The sequence below is a fragment of the Poecilia mexicana genome, unplaced genomic scaffold (assembly GCF_051168715.1).
Source record: "Poecilia mexicana isolate PSO_F unplaced genomic scaffold, ASM5116871v1 scaffold_17, whole genome shotgun sequence".
Lineage (NCBI taxonomy): Eukaryota > Metazoa > Chordata > Actinopteri > Cyprinodontiformes > Poeciliidae > Poecilia > Poecilia mexicana.
The window spans coordinates 27573102-27595955 of record NW_028263386.1 but is presented as its reverse complement, the minus strand read 5'-3'; the positions used below and the strand labels follow the sequence as shown (position 1 = coordinate 27595955).

Sequence of the window (22854 nt, the reverse complement as noted above, 5' to 3'; positions counted from 1 at the left end):
GTGCGGCTACATGACATGTTTATGTTCCTCGTGCTCCTCCCTCTCCTCCCTGACTGCTACACACACCAGGCTGTCATTCCTACTGCCAGCAGCCATGTATTAACAGCAGCCTACTCCAGGTTCTGACGGCCGTCTTCCTTCACGCAATGGAGTTTTTGGGCACCAATACGCAGGCGACCGCTGATGCCGACTCTGCGACAGACGGCAGCAGCGGCGCCGCAGACGTCGACGGTAGAGACGGGGCAGGGGAGAGGATGGAGAAGACGGAGAGGACGGTGCCCAGCGAGCACCAGGACAGGACCAGCAACCAGCAGCAGCAAACCGCCGGGGTGCTCGGTGAGTTCCCCACCCTTTCCCCCGCTGACAGCAAGCAGGAGCTACGTATTTGTGTTTCGTGTGATTGAAAATGAAGATTTACAAGCCAGCGTGCCCGGGTTTTGTGAAGCATCACTGACGCCTCGATGACTTGGCCCAAGGTTTTTGGTTTTGCGTGTTTCCCTGTGACGGGCCTGCTGGAACCACAGGTGCATTCAGGAAACATGAGGCATGTCATGCTGCTGCTGCATTACTGGTTAAACTGTAAAAAAGAAGAATATGTTCCAGCTCTTTTTGTCTGGAGAACCGTCCAATGAGGATGCATTCTGAAGTCCTGCTCTGTCGTTATCTGATTAGTTAGAGTCACTGAAAATGCTGCTGGTTTTATAACCTATACAGTGATTTGTGTGCTGTTATGTTTCAGGGTTTTGTTGGTTTGGTGCATTTCTTTTCAAAATCAAATGCCGACATAATACATATTGATAGTAAAGTGTGTTACATTTTTAGAATTTATTTCATGTTAATAATTCAACTGTACTCAATTCGTTCTATTTATACCACTCAAATTTACCAATCACTTTAAAGTGTGTTAGAAACAGGTCAATTTTATATTCAGTCATATTTGGATGAAATATGACTTTTATTTTCTGGATTTATCAATTTCATTGCAATTTAATCCAATCAATGGTCATGTTTAGATCAAATATACAGGCTAGGTGCATTGATAAACCAGTTTTCTTTATTGGAAAATCGATGATTGGCCGATATTTACAAGTGAAACTGATCTTACTGGTTTTATCTACCTCTGTAATTAATAATTTTCTTTCTATATTTAGCGACTTTTCAGACATAAAAAAAATTGGTATGGGGCAAAACACGACTCATGTATGAACCTTTTTGGCCTTAGTCACAAGTTTGAGTCCCGTCATGATGATCTTTGCCATATGTCTTCCCTGTCTCTCACAGCTGTTAAATTAAGGCTACTTCACCCAACAAAATCTAAAAAAACATCAGTACTGACCAAAATCAGAAGGCAACAGTCTAATTTACAGCATTTACACTGATCAGACATAAGACTATCAGCATTGTTGGTAATATTTTGCTTAGTAGCATTTTGGTTTTCCTTTTTCCATCAAACCAGCACTGACATGCTGCGACCTGGACTCCTCTAGAACCCTGAAGCCATGCAGATGGAGCTGTGCTTAGGGGTACATCTTTTATGTTCTGGGAATTGTCAGATGGGGCCTTCATAAATTTAACTTGTTTATGCGTCACACCCCAAAAGTTTTTGTTGGACTAAGATCTGGGGAATTTGGAGTCAGTCTTCAAACCATTCCTGAAGCATTACCACTTAGTGTCAGGGAGTATGATCCTGTTGAAACAGGCCAGAGCCATCAGGAAATACCACCTCCAAGAACAAGTGTATCTGACAATGTGTTGGTGTCAGAGTAACATCCACATTGACCCAAGGTTTCACAGCAAAGCAACACACTGTTTGACCAAAGCATCACACTGTATAGGCTTGGCTTTCCTTCTTCTCATTGTGCTTCCTGGTGTCAGGTCAGCGACACACTCATCCAACCATTCAGGTGATGCAAAAAAAACCCCGTCAATCATCAGATCAGGTCACCTTCATCCATTGCTGCATGGTTCACAGCTCCATTGTTGAGGGCCTGCAGCTGGTCTGCAGGCCCTCACACTACAACACAACAAGCCTCATATTCACAGTTTATTCTGATACATCTTGTGCAGAAGCAACACTAACTTCTTCAGCAGTAGGATGTCTTTTGGATGGCAGCTTACAATTCCTTCCTGTTTCTTCCTGTTCCACTGGTTGACAGTCACTACCTGGACACTACTGCCCATTTTTCCAACTTCCAACACATAGAGTTTGAGAATGAAATGTTCACTAACTGCCTAACACATCCCACACACGAACTGGTGCCATGATACGATAAGAAGACATAAGATTCTGATGGATCCATTCTAACAAAGACGGTTCTGTGTCTATATTTCAGGAGACAACAGCTCATATTTCATAACATTTATGAGCACTGATGCCACTTAAACCCAAATATTATTCTTATTTGATTTGAACTTCATAAACAGTTGTTGTCACAGGTCCTAGACCTTTTCATATAGCTGTAAGTTTTTAAATGATAACTAAAGAGTTGTTTTGTAGGGGTGCACTGGTTGCTATTTTCTGGCCGTTCACCAATATTTAAAAAAACTGACTTGCTGATTTACCTGTTGGCAGATAGCAATTTTTTTGTCCGAAAAGTTGCTAAATATTGCAAAAAAAAAGTTGATAAGATGGCAATGGGGCGAAAGGGTAACTATTGGTTTTGATCTATTGGTTTTGATTGATTTTCAAACCTTTATGGAGGTATCAAAGATTGGTGGATAAGATCGCCTTCACATGCAACTATCAGCCGATCACCAGTCTCCCAAAATAAAGGAAGTCAGGTTTGATTTTTGGGTGCCCCTATTAGTAGCTTAGCATTTCTTCTCTCATTAAGCTGTATATTTATTGCCTATTTAAACAAGGTTTTATATTAGAGAAGCAAATTTCAAGGCAGAACTATGACTTCCTTGATTTATTTATGTTAAAAAGCAGGTTTACCTAACCTTTTTAGTTTAAATCTCACAAAGCCAAAATATTTGTTTTTTAAAGGCTGGGATGGATAGAACTTTCTGAGATGGGTTTGATCATAAAAAATCCAAGCTCACACAAACACTGAGAGAGTCACCTTATAATTCAGTGAACAATTAGGAGAGTGGTCAGTCACTGCAGCTACTTCTTCAGCAGGAAGCAGAGTGTGACCCACTGAGAACCACCAGGCAGAAAGAATGGCTGTTGACCATGTTCACACACGCACACGTATTTTGGGATTTTAGCTTTTTTTTATTTTTTTTACACATATTTCTGTGATACACTTCAAAACTAATTAACTATATCACACGGTTCTGTTTGCAAATACATCAAATTTGTGTGAAGAGTTAATATTTAGAGTGCTGATCATTCTTTTTCACAACTTCTGCAATTCTCTCTGACCTACATGTGATCAATACATGCTTTTTCATCCATGACAAACAACCCGCAGTTAACTGCACATGCATATAAGTATTGGGAGTCCTGTGCAAGGTTCAGCTGACAGATAAGCTACAAATTATGTATTGAAACTTTGTGTCTTCTAACATCCACCACCACGTCAGAGTAAAATCCACATGAGCAGTACGAGGCAAACTAAAAATAACACCAATGATGTTTTTTTTTGGAGTCAGACTTGAAAAGAGAGTTTGCTTGAGACTGTTTGCATGCCACTCAGTTTGCAAATTAGTTGTCGGTACACAATATTTGCTCAGTCATTCAACCACAGCAGCAGATTCATGCTTATCTAGGATATTTCTGCTATTTTGTTTAGTGAAAATTGAAAAAAGGAACGAGTAAAAATAAAATATTCAGAAGAAATAACATCAGTAGCTGCATTTCCATTACAAATATGCGCACAATTTTGTCAGGATTCTGCTAATATAGAAAAAACACACAATTGTGGTGTTTCCATTAAATATGAAACGCAACTAAAATGACATGTCAATAACTCTGTTCAAGCGATAAGGCATTAAAAAGCATGCAGTGCTGTCGTCCTCCAACTACTTCCTGTCGTCGTCATCGTCTTCATGGTTTGTGCCAGTAGTAACATCTGGTTACTCATGTGATGTGAAAAAAGTGTTTCCATTGCAGTTTTGCAACATCAACCAATAAACCTCTCATCCTAGCTGAAAAAACTTTTAAGCAAAAAACACGTCCTCAATGAAACACGTGAAATGTCAGATTGGTCAATGGAAATGCAGCTAGTGATGAGTGGCAGAGTGCTACTAACAAACAGCCAGTCATCTGTGGTCATGATTGTCACAATGATAAATACCACCACCTGTCTGGTACATGTTGTCTTTCATCAGCATACACTCACGGTTTTTATGTGCTTTATCCTTCCATGTCAGACTCATTCTTTTCTTTCTTTTTCTTAGATAAACTGTTCGGGAAACGACTTCTGCTGGCCAGACATTACATCAACTCTCGCAAGTCCTGGTTAAAGATGGTTCCCACACAAAACTGTGACATCCTGATGACTTTTCCAGGTAAACGCTCTGCTCTGACATGTCCTCCATGTTTGTCCTGCAGTGAGGAGAGAAGGCGCTGGTAGCTAGTCAGAGATTTATAGTGAAGTGCTTTGGAGGATATTAAAAGTTGTCCATTAACAGCACCTGTTTTTTCTGCTGTCTCCTTTTAATGAAAGGGCCAGCAATGTGAACTTGAAGCATTTCATTAAGCCACCATACACATGCAGCGTGAAGGAGCACATCCTGTTATATGTGAGCTGTTTAAACAGAGCACGCTGTTTACTTATGGGCAGATAAGCGGCTTAAGTCAACATTTATTATTTCTGTCTGAATACACAATTGCCACATTTGTCTCAGACACCGTTTCTAAAAGGACGGCGTGTAAAATATATATTTTTTTTCTATGAAAGATGAGGAAATTATGGAACTCAGCTTGACTGACCTTTATCCCCCAGTACCACCTATCACGAGTGAGCATATTAGTGCTGTTAGAAATGGCTTCTACTCAACCTTACTCTGTGTGCACTGATTAGAAATTACCTTTCAGAATCAATTGAACAGCCTACTATCTCAAAAATAAAATATTTATATCAAAATAAATCAATTACAGAAAGATCCCAGATTTACAGAACTATCAGGTTAAAAATCAAAAGGAATCACAGTATGTCTGATTTATTCCACAACCAATTCAAGCTGAACAGAAAGAGTTGCAACCAGAGGCAGTCCTGGTCTGTTTGGCGCCCTGGGCTCATGCTGCCCACCCAAGATGGCGCACTGTGGGCGACCCATGTCGCTCGTATCAGAAACCGCCACTGGCCACAACACATTGGCTACTTGAGTAATGATGTACACGACAGACCCGTGCCCAGCACTAGAAGGTTGTGCTAGGTGGTTGGTCTAGGCTATGCTAAGCTCCAATGTGATACGTTTTAGCCAAAAATGGAATGCCCCCAGCTTCCACAAGCAAAGAGAAAGCAGACAGAATATTGATGAGAGGAAAGATTAATTTGGCGGTGTCGACGTAGTTCAGATCTCTATAAACTTCAGGTTTCATCATGCTGTACAATGTGCAGTAGAGTCGTGCCATTTAGCAGCAGGAACACATCAATCTGTTCCATCATCTGAAGTACTTCCTGTTGATAGAATATTCTGAGAGTCAAAAGATGAAGCAAGATGAAGTTTGCATGTTGGCATGAATGTATAAGCCAACATGTCCCTGAAGCATCACCCTCGACCCAGTCGTGTCAAAAGAGAAGCCCATGGTAAAGGCATGATGTTTACTTCAGTGGAAATAAGGGGCTTCAGGAAAATTATGTCAGTCATCGACCATAGATTCAAAATCCCTGGCTGGGAAGATTTTTCACACATAGCCATACACAGCCACACTTTATGGTGAAGTTAGAGAAAGGGTGGAGGAGCAACTGAATTCAGTGTCAAAGTTTGCGACCACAACTCAACAACCCAGGATCCTAACAGATCCTATTAGGATCCTAACACATCTTAGGATCCTAACACATCCTGTTAGGATCATGGACTGTAAATCCATTAACATGGATTTACATGGATTTACGCTGAGGTTTTGTATTTAGGATACAGCCTAAGTACTGTATCCTTCTGTTGAAGGTAGAAAAATGGACTGTAATTTTTACATGGACTGTAAATCCATGTTAATGGATTTACAGTCCATGTAAATGACGACATACACGGACTGGACATATCGTCCAGTCCGTGTATGTGTATTACCATGAGCAGAGTCAGATTTGTTAGTGCACACCTACCTGTACAGTGATGCTTCAGGAAGTTATTCTTTGGAAGAGAACTTTCACTCATAAATAATTATAAGTAGGGCTGTTGTAAACGAATATTTTAGTAATCGAGTAATCTATCGATTATTCTTACGATTAATCGAGTAATCGGATAAAAAAAAATTCTGGAAATATTGGTAAATCTGGCATAATACCGGTGTTACTATCAGATATCAATGTCAGTCCAATTTTTCATATTTGAGCATCCCTAACAGTTGCTTTTTTGTAGTTTAGAAAACTAACCTGTAACAATAATAGCTCACTTTCTAAGTTAACCAGAAGAAAAGTTATAGAAAAATCTGAAATTCTATTGAATTTAATAACAAAGAGGCAGGCTCACAAATATGCTTATAAAAAATGTCTACAATCCAGCTTTTAGTTTATGTATTCATCTTGAGTGAGTTTAATAGATTAATTAAACTCACCTTGCCACCTAACCTGTCACGCTTTGGGTTTGAAAATACGGGAAATGCCGCCTGGAGTGGGAGGAGAGGGCGAATGAACGAACATGGGGTGGAGGGGAGGAAATAGACCAGCGGACTGACGAACCGTTAGACCGGGGGACGAACACGGGGGGAAGCAATACGGGATATTTACGACACCTTCACTGGTCACACTCAGAAACTCATCTACCAGCCATGTACGATGCGCTCCGCCACCCGTTTCTTCAGACCGGGATATGAAATTTATTGTGCGGTTCGTCGGTAAAGCTACATTTACACGGTAAGCATCAGCTACTCAGCCGCCCGCCCTGTTCAGTCTATCCGCTCACCTCAGCGCTCTTCCCGCCGTTCGCTTTCAACCAGCAGCCCCGGAGGAAAAATGCTGCCGTACTCCAGGCATTCCCCCAGTCATTTTAAGATCGGGCATTATCATCAATCAATAAAATCCCCACGGGCCAATCTTGAAGATTGGACTTTATGCCGCTGAGACTTAGCTTTTGTCAACAACTCAGAGGCGGAAGTGAGAACTCCGCGCAACGCAAATGAAGTCCCGGCCGGAACACGGTGCGCTAACTAATAAAACATAAATTAACGAAGCTTCGAGGCAGGTAAATTTTCCTCGAGGAATTTTAGTAATCGAGGTACTCGAATCATTCGAGGAATCGTTTCAGCCCTAATTATAAGAGTAAGAGGTTTTTGAGTATTGCTAACGCTGTTGCTGAGCTTGCCTTGTTGACCACAGTAGGGATTTGTTCAGAAATCATGGAGGACACAAGTAGTATTTAATCTGTCTACAGCTATGCATTCTGGGTACAGAATAAATGTAATTTAAGATTAAATAAATTTCTGCAGGGCTGCACAGTGGCGCAGCTGGTAGAGCTGTTGCCTTGCAGCAAGAAGGTTCTGGTTCAATCCCCCATCTTCTCCCACAGTCCAAAAACATGACTGTTAGGTTAATTGGTCTGTCTACATTGTCCCTAGTCCTCCTAATTAGAATGTCTGTCTCTGTGTTGCCCTGCGACAGACTGGTGACCTCTCCAGGGTGTACCCTGCCTCTCGCCCGGAATGTTAGCTGGAGATAGGCACCAGCAACCCTCCTGACCCCACTAGGGACAAGGGTGTAAAGAAAATGGATGGATACATTTCTGCATAAGTAGTTTTTCCCTCACAATAAGAGCATGTATAAACATCTCACTACTTGAAGAATGCTTAACAGTCGCTAATAAAAGCTTCAACACAGATTTTAAACTTTATTCAGCTAAAAGTTTACAAAACCATAAATTAAATTAAATTAAATTAGCGCTTTCATATTTATCTGGAACAGCTCATTTACGGGAAGCTAACTGCCCTAAACATTTTACAAATGAGCAAAAACGCTTCAGGCAATAAATGAAAAATTAGCTCTGCTGTTAGCGCTTCAGCAGATTAGCGGAAGTGGATCCACCACTGAGATTCCATGCAAGAACTGGGCTAAAAACACAATTAGAGCTGAAATGATTAATTGGAATAATTGTGATGAATTAATTATTGAAATAATCAAGTTTTCTGTTTAACTTGAGTAAACAGAATCCTATTAGCACCATATACAAACCAGTTATTAATTGGTTTATCCAAAAGATAATCTACAGATTATCAATACTGCAATAACTGATCACACAAAGGATGTGATTTTTAGTTTTAGATCAGCTGATCAACAACTGGTCCAGTCAAGCATCTCTAGAATAGACACAGAAACTTCTACTTTACCACAGCTTCTGTTTTTGGACAGTAGATGATTGAAAACATGCTGATGAACTTCAAATGGATGTATTTCTAATTTCCCCAGATACAATAGATGACCACACTCTGCTGTGGCTCCTGAATCAAATTCGTGTTGGAATCCCACAGGTCAGCATCCAGGTCCGGCAACATAAACACACCCAGACCCACGCCTTCTTCATCGCAATAACATTTGAAAAGTAAGATTCAACTTCTTTCACAGGTACAAGAAAAAATAGTCTCTTATTTCAGATGGAAATAAAATTTTGCTGTTTATCCCCCCAACAGCCTGCTGCGAGGAGCCGAGCAGATGGGCATGTACAAGACTGTGAAGCCACAGTTTGGTGGTGGCATGCGCCGCTTCTCCTGTGAGGAAGACAACATCTATGAGAACATAGAAAGCGAGCTTTGCTTTTTCACCTCGCAGGTTAAAAGTCTGGGATTCTCGTTATCAGTGTCACCTGGAAGTGTTAGAATGTAACTCAGGTCTTCGTAAAAGAAAAATGGATGTACAAATGTAGGTGTTATTTTATTAAATTCCATAAAACCATGTGTGCCTGTTGTGCTTAGGAACGTCAGAGCATCATTAAGTATTGGCTGGATAACCTGCGTGCCAAACAGGGGGAGATGCTCCACAATATCCACTTCTTGGAGGGGCAGCCAATAAGTGAGATGCTTTTTATCATCTACATTTTCCAGGCCGCTCTGCATCTTCTCATTCCTTTATTCTGGTTTTATCCCTTAATGCAGGGGTTAATGTTCAAAGTGTGGCCTGGGGGCCACTTTTGCAGCAGCTAAGCTAATTTTGTGTGGATCATGGCTGCAAGCAGGGTATATGTTTTTATGATGTAAAGCTCTTTGAACTGCCTTGTTGCTGAAATGTGCTATGCAAATAACATTTGATTGATATATAATTAGGGGCCCAGGACAGGCAGATGATCCAAATGAAAACTTTTTTTTTCAGTTAAAAAAGTAAATTTTTTACAAACTGAAATGTTCTAAAAATGGAAAACATTAGGCACATTACAAAGTATTTATCTTATAATATACATGTTTTTTTTCTTTTTGTTTCTTAATTTCATATTGATATCCAGCAACTTTTATTATATAGCAGACATGATTTCACCAAAATCTGCATTTAGTTGATTTACTAAACTTTGGCAATATCAAGTAGTTTTCAAAGAAAATCCAAAATCATCTTCTTATTGTTGAAAATAGACAATAAATTGAGTCATTATACGACAACTCTACAATTTTAATAAGTACCAAACTTTTTTTATCAGTGATTTATAGATACTTTCCTGTCAAAAATTACTACTTTTTGTTTCACTAAAATGTCCCATGTGTAGTTTATTGCTGAGCAGGTAAAAATTTTATATATTCAATGTTTTTTCCTTGTCATATTTATGTGGCACTTTTGGACAAGGAGCTAAAAAAGTTCAACAAAAAGTTACAGCATTGTTAGTATCTTAAAAGTTTACATACCCCAAAGCTTTTCACATCTTGCCACATTGTAACCCCAAAAGCTTTGATTGATTTGGTTATGAGTTTATGTGATGGAACTGGGAACAAGCATCGAACTGGGAACTCTGGTTTCAGCCGTTGTCTGTACTTTTAGTTCCAGAGCTAATCGCTCGGGGAGTGATCCATCAGATGTTTCCTCTTCATGAACAAAGAATACTCAACCAGCTGATGACTTCGTGGGTCCAGGCTGTGTGTGAAAGGCAGCCCCTCGGTAAGAAATACTGGAGGATGACATGGAATGCCTCATACTGAATAGATTCCTTGAAATCGGGTCCACTTCTGCTAACTCAAGGTGGGAGTTGTTTAAAGCAAGCTGAATATCCTCAGTTATGTCTAATAAATCATTTCCAGATGACATTTGTGACTACTTTGGAGTGAAGATCGGCATGTACTTTGCTTGGCTGGGTTTCTACACCAACTCCATGCTCTACCCTGCCGTCATTGGCTTTCTGCTCTGGATACTAGCAGAAGATGATCAGGTATCACAAACCTTAAAGAGAGAGCTTTTGAGGGTATTTCAATTCATGATGTAAAATTATGGAACAAGTTAAATGAGGAGTTAAAACAAAGTCAAAATGTAATACAATTTGAAAAGAAAAATTAGGTCATTTTCACTAGCTGTAGAAATATTGGTGAGACTTAGCACAAATCTGTATAGGTAAACTGAGCCTAACGCAGAGTGTGTGTGGGTATGGATGTATGCATGTACATATATGTGTGTCTGACGACGAGTCCATGGCAAAAATACCCCCAAAAAACAGATAAAATGGAAAATTAATTAAACTATGTCAAGATTTTTCTTTTTTTTATTTAATAATGAGGGTCCACCTCAAAACATGGTAAGTTTATCGGGTAGGAGTTCATAAGTTTTGTACTTCTTCCTATTCCTTTTCGGGCATGTTAAGATTATTGTGGTACAAAAAATATGTCTTTTGCAATACTTGTTCATGTCTGTTTCTTTATACTGCTATCATATTGAAAATAAATAAATAGTTCACCATTTTAGTTAAGTGAAGTTCTGTTAAAAGAAGTTCATATGTTATCTGCAGTTAATTTGATTTTATTGCTCAATATGTGTTGGGAAAATAATAATAATCACTGCATTATTATTTTTGTTTTACTTATCTTACATTCAACTTTTATTCCTATGTGCCCATATATTTATTTTACTCATACTATTCATCATATTAAGAATCATTTTGCATTTATTGATTATATTGTTTTTGCTTAATAGTTATACTCTTGTTGTTTATTCCACCGTATGTCCCTCTTATGTTCCCCTTTGACCTTATACTTCCAGAGCATAGTTTGGAGACATATTGATGGGTGAAGTGAAACATGTACATTGCAGCATTTATAGTAGGTAGAAAAATTAAGTTCATAAGTTCATTTCCTGCAGGAAATGAGGAACTTCTGCAAAGATAAGGAACCGGCGGTTCTAGGTGTTTTTTCAGGGTTGCAAAACAGCCACCTTACATCTGTGCTGTCATGATCCGTGTTTTTGTGCATTTATGTTAAGGTTTTTCTGTGTTCAGTTTCTGTCCTGTGAGTCTCTGTTGTTTCTGCGTCTTCCCTGTTGATTGATCAGGTGTGTCTCATTCCTTGATTACCCTCCCAGTGTATTTAGTCCCACCTGTTGTCTTTGTCTCTTGTTGGGTCCTTGTCGTTTGTTGTACGTCTTCTTCCTAGCTCTCCAGTCGTACTGTATGAAGTCCTGGTTAGCCTTAGCTCCTGCATTCAGTCACCAATTGTCAGTTGCTACCAGTTATTAGCTGTGTGCTATTGTTCCTGCTGTGCTGCCTGACTGGACTGTTTAGAACAGGGGTCACCAACTCCAGTCCTCGAGGGCTACCATCCTGTAACTTTTAGATGCGTCTCTGCTCAAACACACCTGGATCAAATAAACTGCTTGTTTCCAGCTTATTGCAGAGAGAAATGAATGCTGGTGAGGGAATTCAGACATTTTGGAGCAGAGGTGAATCTAAAAGTTGCAGGATGGTAGCCCTTGAGGACTGGAGTTGGTGACCCCTGGTTTAGAGCAACATTCATCACCATAACCTGGGTCTCAGCGTTTATCCTCACCACCTCACAATCACCGCTTTATGACATGTGCAAAGAGAGCAGACAAGTGAATAATAGCAAGGTCATTTCCTTTTTTAACTAGAAGTCCGATGACCTCCACTCTGTACTTTGTTTGCATGACCAAAGACTTGACATGCAAAGAACATTTTAGCCAGCATTACTGTAATACATATACTTATTAAAAAAGGCAACACATTTTCAGTTTATGAACAGAAATCCATGTTTTTAGTGTTTTTCTCCTGTGTGCTGTAGAGTCATTCTCAGATTTTATATTTTCACAGAGAAAAGTTTCAAAAAGTACACATTGAAAGGGGAACATCTTCGGGTGGAAACTACTAAAAATCAATAATTTGATTTTACTTTATTTATGACTGCTACCAGGTATTAATCTCACTGTCATGCTAAAGAAAACTGATGGATCCTCCTCACTGCTTTACAATTAAAGTGGCGTAAAGTGACTGACTCAACCTTTTGTCCCCACACAGACCAGCCAGGATATCTGCTGTGTGGTTTTTGCTCTCTTTAATGTCATCTGGGCAACTTTGTTTCTGGAGCGCTGGAAGCGGCGAGAAGCGGAGCTGGCCTACAGGTGGGGCACCCTGGACACCCCCGCCGAGTCCTTGGAGGAGCCCAGGCCCCAGTTCAGGGTGAGAACTTTTCACAATATAAAGCACAGGCTTCCTGTAATAATGACCCTGAAAGTTTCTCATGTCTTGGTGATATTTCCTCTGACAGTCTTCCTCCCAACACAGAGTTAGCCTACAATAGCAGGAAATGGGGTTGGTGGGTCCATGTGCTCTGAGAGCAGCAGGAGGGGCGGGGTTAGTGTGTGTGTGGGGAGTGAGGGGGGTGGTGTTATTAGGTTGCATACCCCCACAAAAAGAAGCAGTGGTGGGAGGGGTTGTGATGGGTAAAGAGGCACACAGGTCACATGGGAGCTGAGCCCGGCTAGCTCAGTCGGTAGAGCATGAGACTCTTAATCTCAGGGTCATGGGTTCGAGCCCCACGTTGGGCGCTTGCTTTTATCAAGTTTCATTGTGTTGCCCACATAAACAGATCATGTTACCAAGCATTACACTGACCTAGGTTATTTTTCATTCTTTCATGGAAGTTAATTTTTTGAGGGAAGCTCATATTAATTAAATTAAAAGTATGTTATTGATCCCAAAGGGAAATTAAATGGTGGTGTAGACAGTGATGGCTGTTGGCAGAAAAGAGCTCCTGTAGCAGTCTGTATTACAGCAAATTCGAAAAAGCCTCTGACCAAAGACACTGTTTTTCTAAGACAATCTCATGGTCAGGGTTGTTCATAATGTTATTTGGAAAGTCCTTCTTTGCTTCATCATGTCCAGAGGACCCCCAGTCTTTCTCAACAATCTCATTTCTAATGTGTGCCTACAGGGTGTGAGGCGGTGCAGTCCCATAACAGGCTGTGAGGAGTTCTACTACCCCGCCTGGAAGAGAGCCATGTTCAGATGGCTGGTCAGCCTGCCTGTCTGCCTGCTCTGCCTCTGCTTCGTCTTCCTCGCCATGCTCCTCTGTCTTCAACTGCAGGTCTTTGTTGGACACCACTGTCTACCATGCTAAACAAAAACAGCTAGTAATGACACAGCTCCACAGCCAAACATAAAGAATCCAATATTAAAGTATTCAATTTTCAGACAGGTAAAATATGCATATTCTATATAGTGTCTAGTGCTAGTTTTATGACACACAAAGAGTCATCTAGCCCTTTGAGATCTCAAGACGTAACAACCACTATAAATAAAATGTACTATCTGTCAAATTTACACATGCATTTCATCAAGAAATGTATGTATATTTTGTCTTTCCTTCTCCTTTGTTCTTTTTACATTTCCTCGCCTCCACGTTTTAATTTTCCTAAAGCTTTTTTGCCTTGTTATGCAAATGAGGAGGGGTGGTGTCTTAGGACTTCAACTCCTGTCTATGGGCTGGTCATGCATTTCTTGATGAAAATGCATGTGTAGGAAAAAGGAAAAACAAAATCTATTAATTTCTGCTTTTATTTTTAATTATGTCAGTTTTGGTCCTCCACAGTTTTCATGTCATGACAGTGATAAATAACAGTTATGAGACTGTCACTAGTTCTGATTCCACAATAATATTCTTCACCTTGCAGGAAGTGGTGATGGAGATTCAGGAGCTGCCTAGTATCACAAGATTCATCCCTAAGATACTTCTGGCCATCACTGTAACTGTATGTGATGAAGTGTATAAGAAGATTGCCTACTGGCTTAATGACATGGGTAGGAATCATTTTGGCAAATGACAGAATTCCGTTTGTGTGAATAATAGCCGAGTTCTTTGATAAAAAAGGGAGAGGATGGTGACTGACTCTCCTTTTCTCCACGAGGAACAGAAATAGGAAATAGAATATGTCTCTCTAATGCTTCATGTTTGTTTGTTCTTCCAGAGAACTACAGGCTTCAGAGTGCCTACGAGAACAATTTGATCATCAAGATGGTTTTTGTAAGTTATCCTGTTTTGTTTTGTGCTTTGCTTTTCAAGATAGTTTGGTTTTCTATTTCTTCTTATGTCTTCTTGTTCTTCACAGTTTGAATTCATCAATTCTTACCTCAGCCTTTTCTACATTGGATTCTACCTCAAGGACATGGAGCGACTGAAGGAGGTAAGAACATTGAAGAAAATTTGAAATTTGAAATTGGTAGTACAAAAGAAAATCTGTAGTTGCTATTTATTTTGGAATATTAGTTAGTTTTGAGCTTTGGCAAAAATTAGCCAGTCCTGTACACTCAATCAATTCAATTCAGTTTATCTATATAGCACCATTTCACAACACATTAAAATTATAATTAAAATCAGTCTGCAACTTCCATCAGTGTCAGAACCCTCTGACTTCAACAGACTGCTGTTGAGCATGTCTTTAGATATTGTCTTCTCGGCTTTTTCAATGCTTTTGTTTTGGAAATCTGATGACAATTCTGGAATTTTGGCATTAAAAATGTGTGTATGAACTCTGGTTGTAATAATAAATAACATATTAACAAAAACAGAATCTTATGACTTGAAAATTATTGTAATGTTGATTGTTATGTCATTATCTTATTTGAGATTACACTCCATAGACACACACACTCACACCTATTGAGAATTTAAAGAGACTAATTAGCCAGTCATGTTTTGCACTGTGAGAGGAAGCCATGCATGCACAGGGAGAACATACAGAAAGACCGCAGGTTGAGATTTGTTGAGATTTTGCTGCAAGTTAATAGTGCTGCCAACTGTGCAGCCCTGAGATTAAATTGATTCTTGAAAAACATAATATTGTTACATTCCTAAAATAAAGGCCTGAGTCCTTTTTTTTTTTTTTTTTCTTTGCCAAAAAGTGATTTGGGGGAAAAAAGCAAAGAAAACAAATAAAAAAACAGAACACTTTCGACAAAAAAAAGATATGGCTGAAGTCATTATTTTAGGAAGGTGATGTTATTCAGACTGACAGAAGCGAGGCTGCCTTGCAGTCAGAGCCACAGCGCCATGTGACCACCAAACTTTTACTTTCAGAACCACCATCACCCCAAGACTGATTCCTCTGTTACAGATTGTATATGTAAATAATAATAATAACTTATTTTGGATTATTTTGGCCAACAATTCTTTGTAGCTTTAGAGCTTTATGAACAATCATTTTTATCTTCATTTGTAAGCCAATTTGGATAATAGTTCCGTTCAAATGTATGGACACAAACACATGAACAGACATGAATGTTCTTCTAAATATAATGAAAACAGGAAGTTGATGGTAAAACCACTTTGTAACATCTCTACATTTTGAATCTTTCACTTTCAATTTGTAAATTGCACCTTACCTCTGACCAAGTGTAAGAACAAAACATGTGACTCTATCTATAGCAGCTGTTTCAAGGAAACCACGCAACTTCCTGTGTGTCTGACTGCACAATCACACATCTAGATGTTTCTGCACTGATAGCTCACAACACAACAACATTGAAAAGTCTAGTTAAAGTTTCTACTGTTGGTAGTCATGCAAATAAACAGTACAAAGACAAATGGTAAAATGGACTGAACTTATACCACTCAAAGCACTTTGCACTTCAGGCACATCCAACATGTCATTTCATGTCATTTAATTTTCATAATGATTCATTCCATGTGTTTATGTTCATCCACGTTAACATTAGTATGACTTTGTGTATCTATACATACCCATATACCCATATACACACACAGACACATGAATACAAACACAGTTCGAACATATAAAAACCCCTTTTAAAATAAATTTATGTCAATTGATACATCTACTTTAACTGAATAGACACAAAATAAATCTGAAGAATAAGTATTTACCCAATGTGCACACATATCCATATATCAATAATCTGTATCACACATAACAATACACATGAAGCATGAATTCCATTTAATATGTCTGAGAAGATGTAGGAAGAAATAATGTATTTAACCGTACCCCTTCTCCAATACACCATAATAACAAACATATATGCACATATAAAACAATATATGTTGTATGTAAAGTCTCTGTTTTCGTTTCAGATGCTTGCTACTCTATTGATTTTCCGCCAATTCCTACAAAACATCAAAGAAGTCCTTCAGCCATATCTCTACGAGCAAAGCAAGCTCGGCGTCTTCACCCCAAAGGTCTTATGGGAGCTCCTACAAGTCATCATTCTCAAGTATGGGCGTCTGGCTCTTGGGAAGGCACAAGCCTCAATTACATCCTACTCCTTCTTGAGTCCCAGAGGAATCTCAAACAGTCACGCCACGAATTGTAACCAGGAACCAAGGAGAAGAGGAGATCTGAAAGCTGGCTTCAGGCTCTCAGAGGAAGAATGGGACATGAACGACAGCATTATAAAGCATCGGAAAGTCAGCTTCACCGAGAAGGTGGACTACAAGAATGTCAAGACGGAGACCCAGGCTGTGGAGGACAGTTTCCTGGAGGACAGTCCGACGCTGGTGGAAGACGGGATGGATCCATCCAGTATTTTTGACAGTTGTGATGAGGACAGTGACTGTGAATCACTGTCTCAGGTAGTGTGGTCAACATCGTTTGTGTCTACTGGGCAGGGTTTCTCAACATCTTAAGGGCCCACCATTGTTGGGCAGAAGTCGACAATGCTTGACAAAGGTTTGTTTTCACAAACACCCTTCAAGGTCCACAAGACTCACTGGTCTTAGCTCCTGTGAAGCCCCTCCCACTGCAGTATACGTCATGGTGTTTCATCATATGTGTAGTTTACAACAGGAAGGGGTGGATGACATGAGGCTGAGAACTAAAAGAAGTAATTTTCATCACCCAACTGCGACAATGAGAACCAATTTCGGCACGTTGGCTTGACCATGCTGGACCCTTAAGAAATGTGTGAATAAGTACACATTAAAGATGTTTCAGTTATTAGCACAGAAGTATCATTTTTAATTTTTCCTTCAGCAGGAGACCAAGGAGAACGTCAGTGTGTCCTCTTCAAAAGAATCCGATTCCATCTACCAGAGAAGGAGTGTAGGGGAGGGGAAAGATGACAAGAAATCTTGGATGGATCCACCAGAGGAACCCAAAACCGTTGCTTTGACTCAGGCTGAGATAGAGAGTTGTATGCAGACATATGAGGTAGCCTTCCTGATACATGTTTCTCCAAAATTATGTCTACTCACAGTTATGTGTACACATTAAAAAAATGTGACTAATCTTTTTGTGGTGGGACATTTGATGTGAAAAGGGAACACTTCAAGACTACCAGGAGATGTTCATTCAGTTCGGCTACGTGGTGCTCTTTTCCTCGGCCTTTCCCCTGGCGGCCATGTGTGCTCTTATCAACAACATCATTGAGATACGAAGTGATGCCCTGAAGCTGTGCACTGGCCTTCAGAGACCGTTCGGACAGAGAGTGGAGAACATCGGACAGTGGCAGGTTGGTGGCTTCCAGCTTGGAAATGTCAGTAATGCCTTTCGGGCTTCCACCTCAACACCCTGTAAATTTGTCTGCTTGTTTTCAACAACAGACTGCAATGGAAGCCATGGGCTTGATAGCCATTATAGTTAACTGTTACCTGATTGGTCAGTGTGGCCAGCTTCAGCGTCTGTTCCCCTGGTTGAGCCCAGAGATGACCATCATCTCCATTGTCTTGCTTGAGGTACTTCCTACACACTTTCATTAAACCTAAAAATGTTCTGTCTAGTGTAGGTTTTATGGCGTATGCAAGACTTATTTATCCATAAAAACACAGAATGTGAAAATGAATGTCTTGTACTCTGATGTGTTGTCTTGAGTTTGTCCCTTTGTGGTCTTGTGGGTTTTCAGCACTTTGCAATCCTCCTAAAGTACGTCATCCATGTCGCCATCCCTGATATCCCTGGCTGGGTAGCAGACGAGATGGCCAAGCTAGAGTACCGACGAAGGGAAGCTTTCAAGGTATATCGCTATGTCATAGCTTGAAAGACCTTCTGCCAACATCAGACCAGCTGTTGGCTGCTGATTGGCCAATTTGTATTGCATATATGTGTGTATACGTCCCTTCGTTTCTTGCTGTGTGTTAACCTGAAATGCTCTGTGGTCCAGTCTGTCTTTGAATAGTGGCAGTGCGTGACGTCAGTCAGCTCTCTGTACGGTGCTCCTTTTTCAGATCTTTTCAGTTTTTTTCTTGTCACACTTCAAAGGACAACAATGTTAACATCAGAGCAAAATAATCAGAGTAACAATTAAAAAATGTTTTTATGTGATGATGTCACTTAGGGTTGCACAATATGTCGCAAATATATTGCTATCGCAATATTATTGTGCCCATTATTCATATCCCAAATGATTGTTTGGAGTGCAATCATTTTTGGCTAGTATATTCAGTGTTCTGAACATGATTATGATAAGCACTGTTATTGTGATCATAAAATGTATTAATATTATTGTCATCACAGTATTTTCTAAAATTGTGCAACCCTAATTTCATTTATTAAGAAAAAAAGCCTTGTGCGATAGAACCTGTATGACAATGTACAGGTTTAACTTCTTTCAACTTTTTCTGATCTAAAGAAAATCAGAAGAAGTTAAATAACACATGTGAAACAGTCATTCTGGAAAGGGTTACAAAGCCATTTGAAAAGTGTCAAGACTCCAGAAAACCACAGTGAGAACCGTTATCAACACATAGCGCAAATATGGAACAATGGTGAACTTTCCCAAAATGACTGCACGAGTGCATCAATCACTCATTCAGGAGGTCACAAAAAACCCAGAACAATGTTTAAAGGTCTGCAGGCCTCACTTACCTCAGTTAAGGTCAGAGTTAAGGATTCAACAATGAGAAAGACAGACTGGGCCTATAAAATGGCCTCCTAGTGAGAGTTTCAAGGTGAGACCTATGGCTGAACCAAATAAACACCAAGCTCTTATTTGCAAAAATATTTTTTCCTTGACCTCTTAATAGCTCAAAACAAAAAATGTGATGGGTCTAATGACTTAATGGTACCTTTTACAAAAATGTGTACCTTACATATCTGCCAAATATGAGAGATAATGTATGAAAAAAAAATTAAGCCTCTTTGGCTCCTATTGCTATGTGCAGAAATGCATCGCTCCCGGTGAGAGGAGAGTGAGAGTTTGATTACACAATCACATCTCACCTACAAACCGGACTTTCTACACAAAGGAAGTAGAGTTTGATTAAAGTGGGCTAAACAGAGGATGTTATCAAACTGATGCAGAGCAAAAAAATGAACTCCGGTCTGCCTACGAACCAGGTGTCGATTTGGTTGAAGTTAATTACGGTGCGTTTTTAATACATATATGAACGCTAAGCAGTCTGGATACCGCTCCAAACGCAGGAAGTGGATTACAACACAATCCATTCTGGGTAAATACATCCAAAACAAACATGTACATCTAGCAGAAATGAAGAAATGACTCTTTTACCAAAGACAAAAGAGAAATCTTCCAACCACTCCACTTTTGTTCACATTTTGTGAAGAAGGAAGATGCCCTCAGTGTCTTTTTCAGAGGTGTTTCCTTCAGTGTTTCTTAGGTGAAAGGGTGAACAGGTTTTCCAAAGGGTCTGGTTGGTTTGACACAATCCTGTGTGAAAGAGAACAAACCGGCTGAAAATGAACCAAATACTGCTTTTTTGGTCCCCAGTCGAACCAAGTCTACCAGACTATCAAGTGTGAAAACACTCTTAGTTTGCGGTCAGAATGTAGAACACACTGTTGCTCTGTAGAATGTTTCTTTTCCGTCACTTTGTCCTAAATGTTTAACCTTTCAGAAACATGAGCTGCAGGCACAGCAGCACTTCCAGCAGCAGCTTCGGCGCCGCCGGGAGGAGGAGGAGCTTCACCGTCAGGCCGAGCTGCAGGCAGAAGCTCGTCATGAGAGCGACTACCACAAGGCGGACATGCAGCACCAGCACCACCACGACAAATCACAGGGCAGCAAGCCTGGTGACAAGCCCAAGAGGCCCAGCTCCCTGCTGGGGAATAACAATGTGATGAAGCTCAAACAGATTATTCCTCTCCAAGGGAAGTTCTCCTCTGGGACGTCCCGGTCACCAGCTCAGTCGCCAACGGGAGGCGAGGCAAAGCTGCCTGGATTTCTGAAGTTCCTAAAGTCACCTGAAGTGAAAAAAGAGCCAGCGGCAGCATCTGGAGGAACACCAGGCTCAGCAGTGATGTCTTCAGCTCCCCCTGGTGGACAGGAGAAGCCACAATCCCCTAACAGAACATTTAGTCCAGGGAAGCTGTTTAATTTTAGCAAATCAGAGGGTACGGTGGTGTGTGCTAATGGCACACAGCAGCCAAACCAGGCTACTAACTCTCAACCTAACACAACCACAGAGGAATTACCTTCAAACGAGTCAGATAAAGGAGAATCAAGACTACAGACTGATTTAGAAAACCCAAAGACCTAACAAATGATCACCCACAGCAATGTCATATTAGGAAGGGAGAAAAATGTATAAATGATCATGAAAAATGTAGAAGCATAGAAGCACTGATGCACTCCGGTGTTAAACCACAAGGACCACATGCAGCAAGTGTTCAGCTTTTACTCTTGATGCAACTCCATAAAGCGTGCCACTGTCTCTGTATACACTTAATTACCTAACTTCCATGTATAAACTGTACAGTAAGTGTCACTGATTCTATGGGGGTTCAGTAACAGTGCAGCCTGATCCGAGACAGTACCAGAGACAGAAAGGGTCCAGAACCAAGACAGTAGAAAGGCAGTTTGTCGGTCAAACTTCCAGCTCCATGTTGGTGCTGGTACTGGATGCATGTACCAGCACCACGCATGTGCAGTGAACATGTCCATGCGTGACATGTTCACTGTCTTTTCAGTTGCAATGCACGTTCAAAGCCATTGGGATTCTTCTGCACTAGGTCAGATATAGTCACTGTGACCATGAAAAAAGTCTATTTTTCCAAACTTTGATTTTCTATGAATTTATTTTACTACATAATTTAGTGACTGTAACTATACGAGGCAAATAAATGTCACTCAGTTCAATGTCCATGTGAGAGAAACAAGAAAGGAGGAGCTGGTGTTGCTTCATGAGAGACCATGCTGCTGCTGGGTTCTGATGCCTCCAGGCAGTGGCAACCACAAGGGAGGTGAGGGGCAAACTCTACCCTATTGGCTCAGCCACCACTGTTTAAACAGTACATCCTGTTTGTTCTTGGGTTTAATATAAAATTATAAAATTTCACACCAAACCAAATCCCAAGAAAAAATAATTACAGCAAAATCTAGACTTATTTCATGTGACGGAGGTCAAACTGTTGTGTTCACAGCCAAACAGACTTTAAAAAGAAACTGCAAGAAGAGTTAAAAGGAAATAAACAATATAATTAAAAAATCTAAGAAAGAAGTGGCAACAATTTATCAAGAAGTTGATATAAACAAACCACTATTATAATAATTATTATTCTTTTAGAAAACAAAGAAAATGTTGCATCCAAAAATCGACATTTTCCAGAAAAACTAAAAATAAGTCTAATTTATGTTCAGGAGTCCAAATAAATGTTTTTTTCTTCTGTCTGTTCAACAGCAGCTTTTTGTTCCATTTTGAACAAAAAGTAAACCATGATGGAAACACTGGTGAAAAAACTAAGTTCACCTATGGACGATTAGTCGACTAGCTGAGTAAGGTGTGAACCATGAGTTTTCAGTGTTTAATATCTCCACAATTTTCTTATATTGTGAGATACTAAATTGATGGTTGTCATTATCTTTGGGACATAGTCATCAAAAATAGTAGAAATAGAGACCTGAAAAATCCCAGTGTGTGATGTATATCTGTACATGAGTCACTTTCTGAAACAAGTGATAAAAACTATTAAACTTTTTAATAAAATGTTTTAAGTGGAACTGTAATCATATCTGGAAAACATTTAGAAAAGAAAAGTTGTCTATCTTCACATTGATCACCTTCCAAAACAAAACTGTCAGACCATAACGCATAATCCAATGTTTCTCAACATGGTTTTTCTACAAGGCCTGCTGAATCATGCAGTGTGGATGAAGGTACACAGTTTTGTACATTCAAATGAAATTCAAATTGAAATGATTTTCTTAAAGGAACAGATGATTTTTATTGTACCCTGATACATAAAACCCAAGAGCTGAAACAGGGTGTACTTTCTTCCTGTCATGACAGAAGAAGGAAGAAAGGGTTTTTTTTCCTTGAAAGTTTCTCCAAAGTTTTCTGGTTTGTGTCAGTTACTGTGTGTCACCATGTACCTTCATACAAACGCTGACAGTGCATATATGCAATAAACTCAGACACATTCCAAA

The 22854-nt window shown here is 39.9% G+C and overlaps 1 protein-coding gene and 1 non-coding gene across 3 annotated transcripts; both read left to right on the top strand.

Annotated features, from left to right (window-relative positions):
• ano8a (anoctamin 8a) lies at nt 1-22854 on the top strand. Of its 2 annotated transcripts, none has more exons than XM_088014542.1 (18): nt 1-336; nt 4348-4458; nt 8514-8646; nt 8735-8873; nt 9017-9113; nt 10065-10181; nt 10322-10449; nt 12538-12699; nt 13454-13606; nt 14193-14319; nt 14487-14542; nt 14628-14702; nt 16610-17107; nt 17511-17684; nt 17794-17985; nt 18077-18208; nt 18376-18486; nt 20327-22854. In XM_088014542.1, exons 1-18 carry the CDS (start codon nt 147-149, stop codon nt 20966-20968), a joined length of 3237 nt encoding a protein of 1078 aa, XP_087870668.1. In that variant the 5' UTR covers nt 1-146; the 3' UTR covers nt 20969-22854. The 2 variants fall into 2 exon arrangements, with proteins under 2 accessions (XP_087870668.1, XP_087870667.1); XM_088014541.1 differs by having other exon boundaries at nt 17508-17684.
• trnak-cuu (transfer RNA lysine (anticodon CUU)) lies at nt 12995-13067 on the top strand. The gene has a single exon. It is a non-coding gene; the product is annotated as a tRNA-Lys (tRNA).

What these genes read in the sequence shown, in the direction of transcription:
- ano8a (XM_088014541.1), top strand. Translation starts at nt 147, where the DNA reads ATGGAGTTTTTGGGCACCAATACGCAGGCGACCGCTGATGCCGACTCT. An exon ending in TACTAGCAGAAGATGATCAG is followed by an intron (nt 10,450 to 12,537) that starts GTATCACAAACC and finishes GTCCCCACACAG; the next exon opens with ACCAGCCAGGATATCTGCTG. An exon ending in GACGAAGGGAAGCTTTCAAG is followed by an intron (nt 18,487 to 20,326) that starts GTATATCGCTAT and finishes TTAACCTTTCAG; the next exon opens with AAACATGAGCTGCAGGCACA.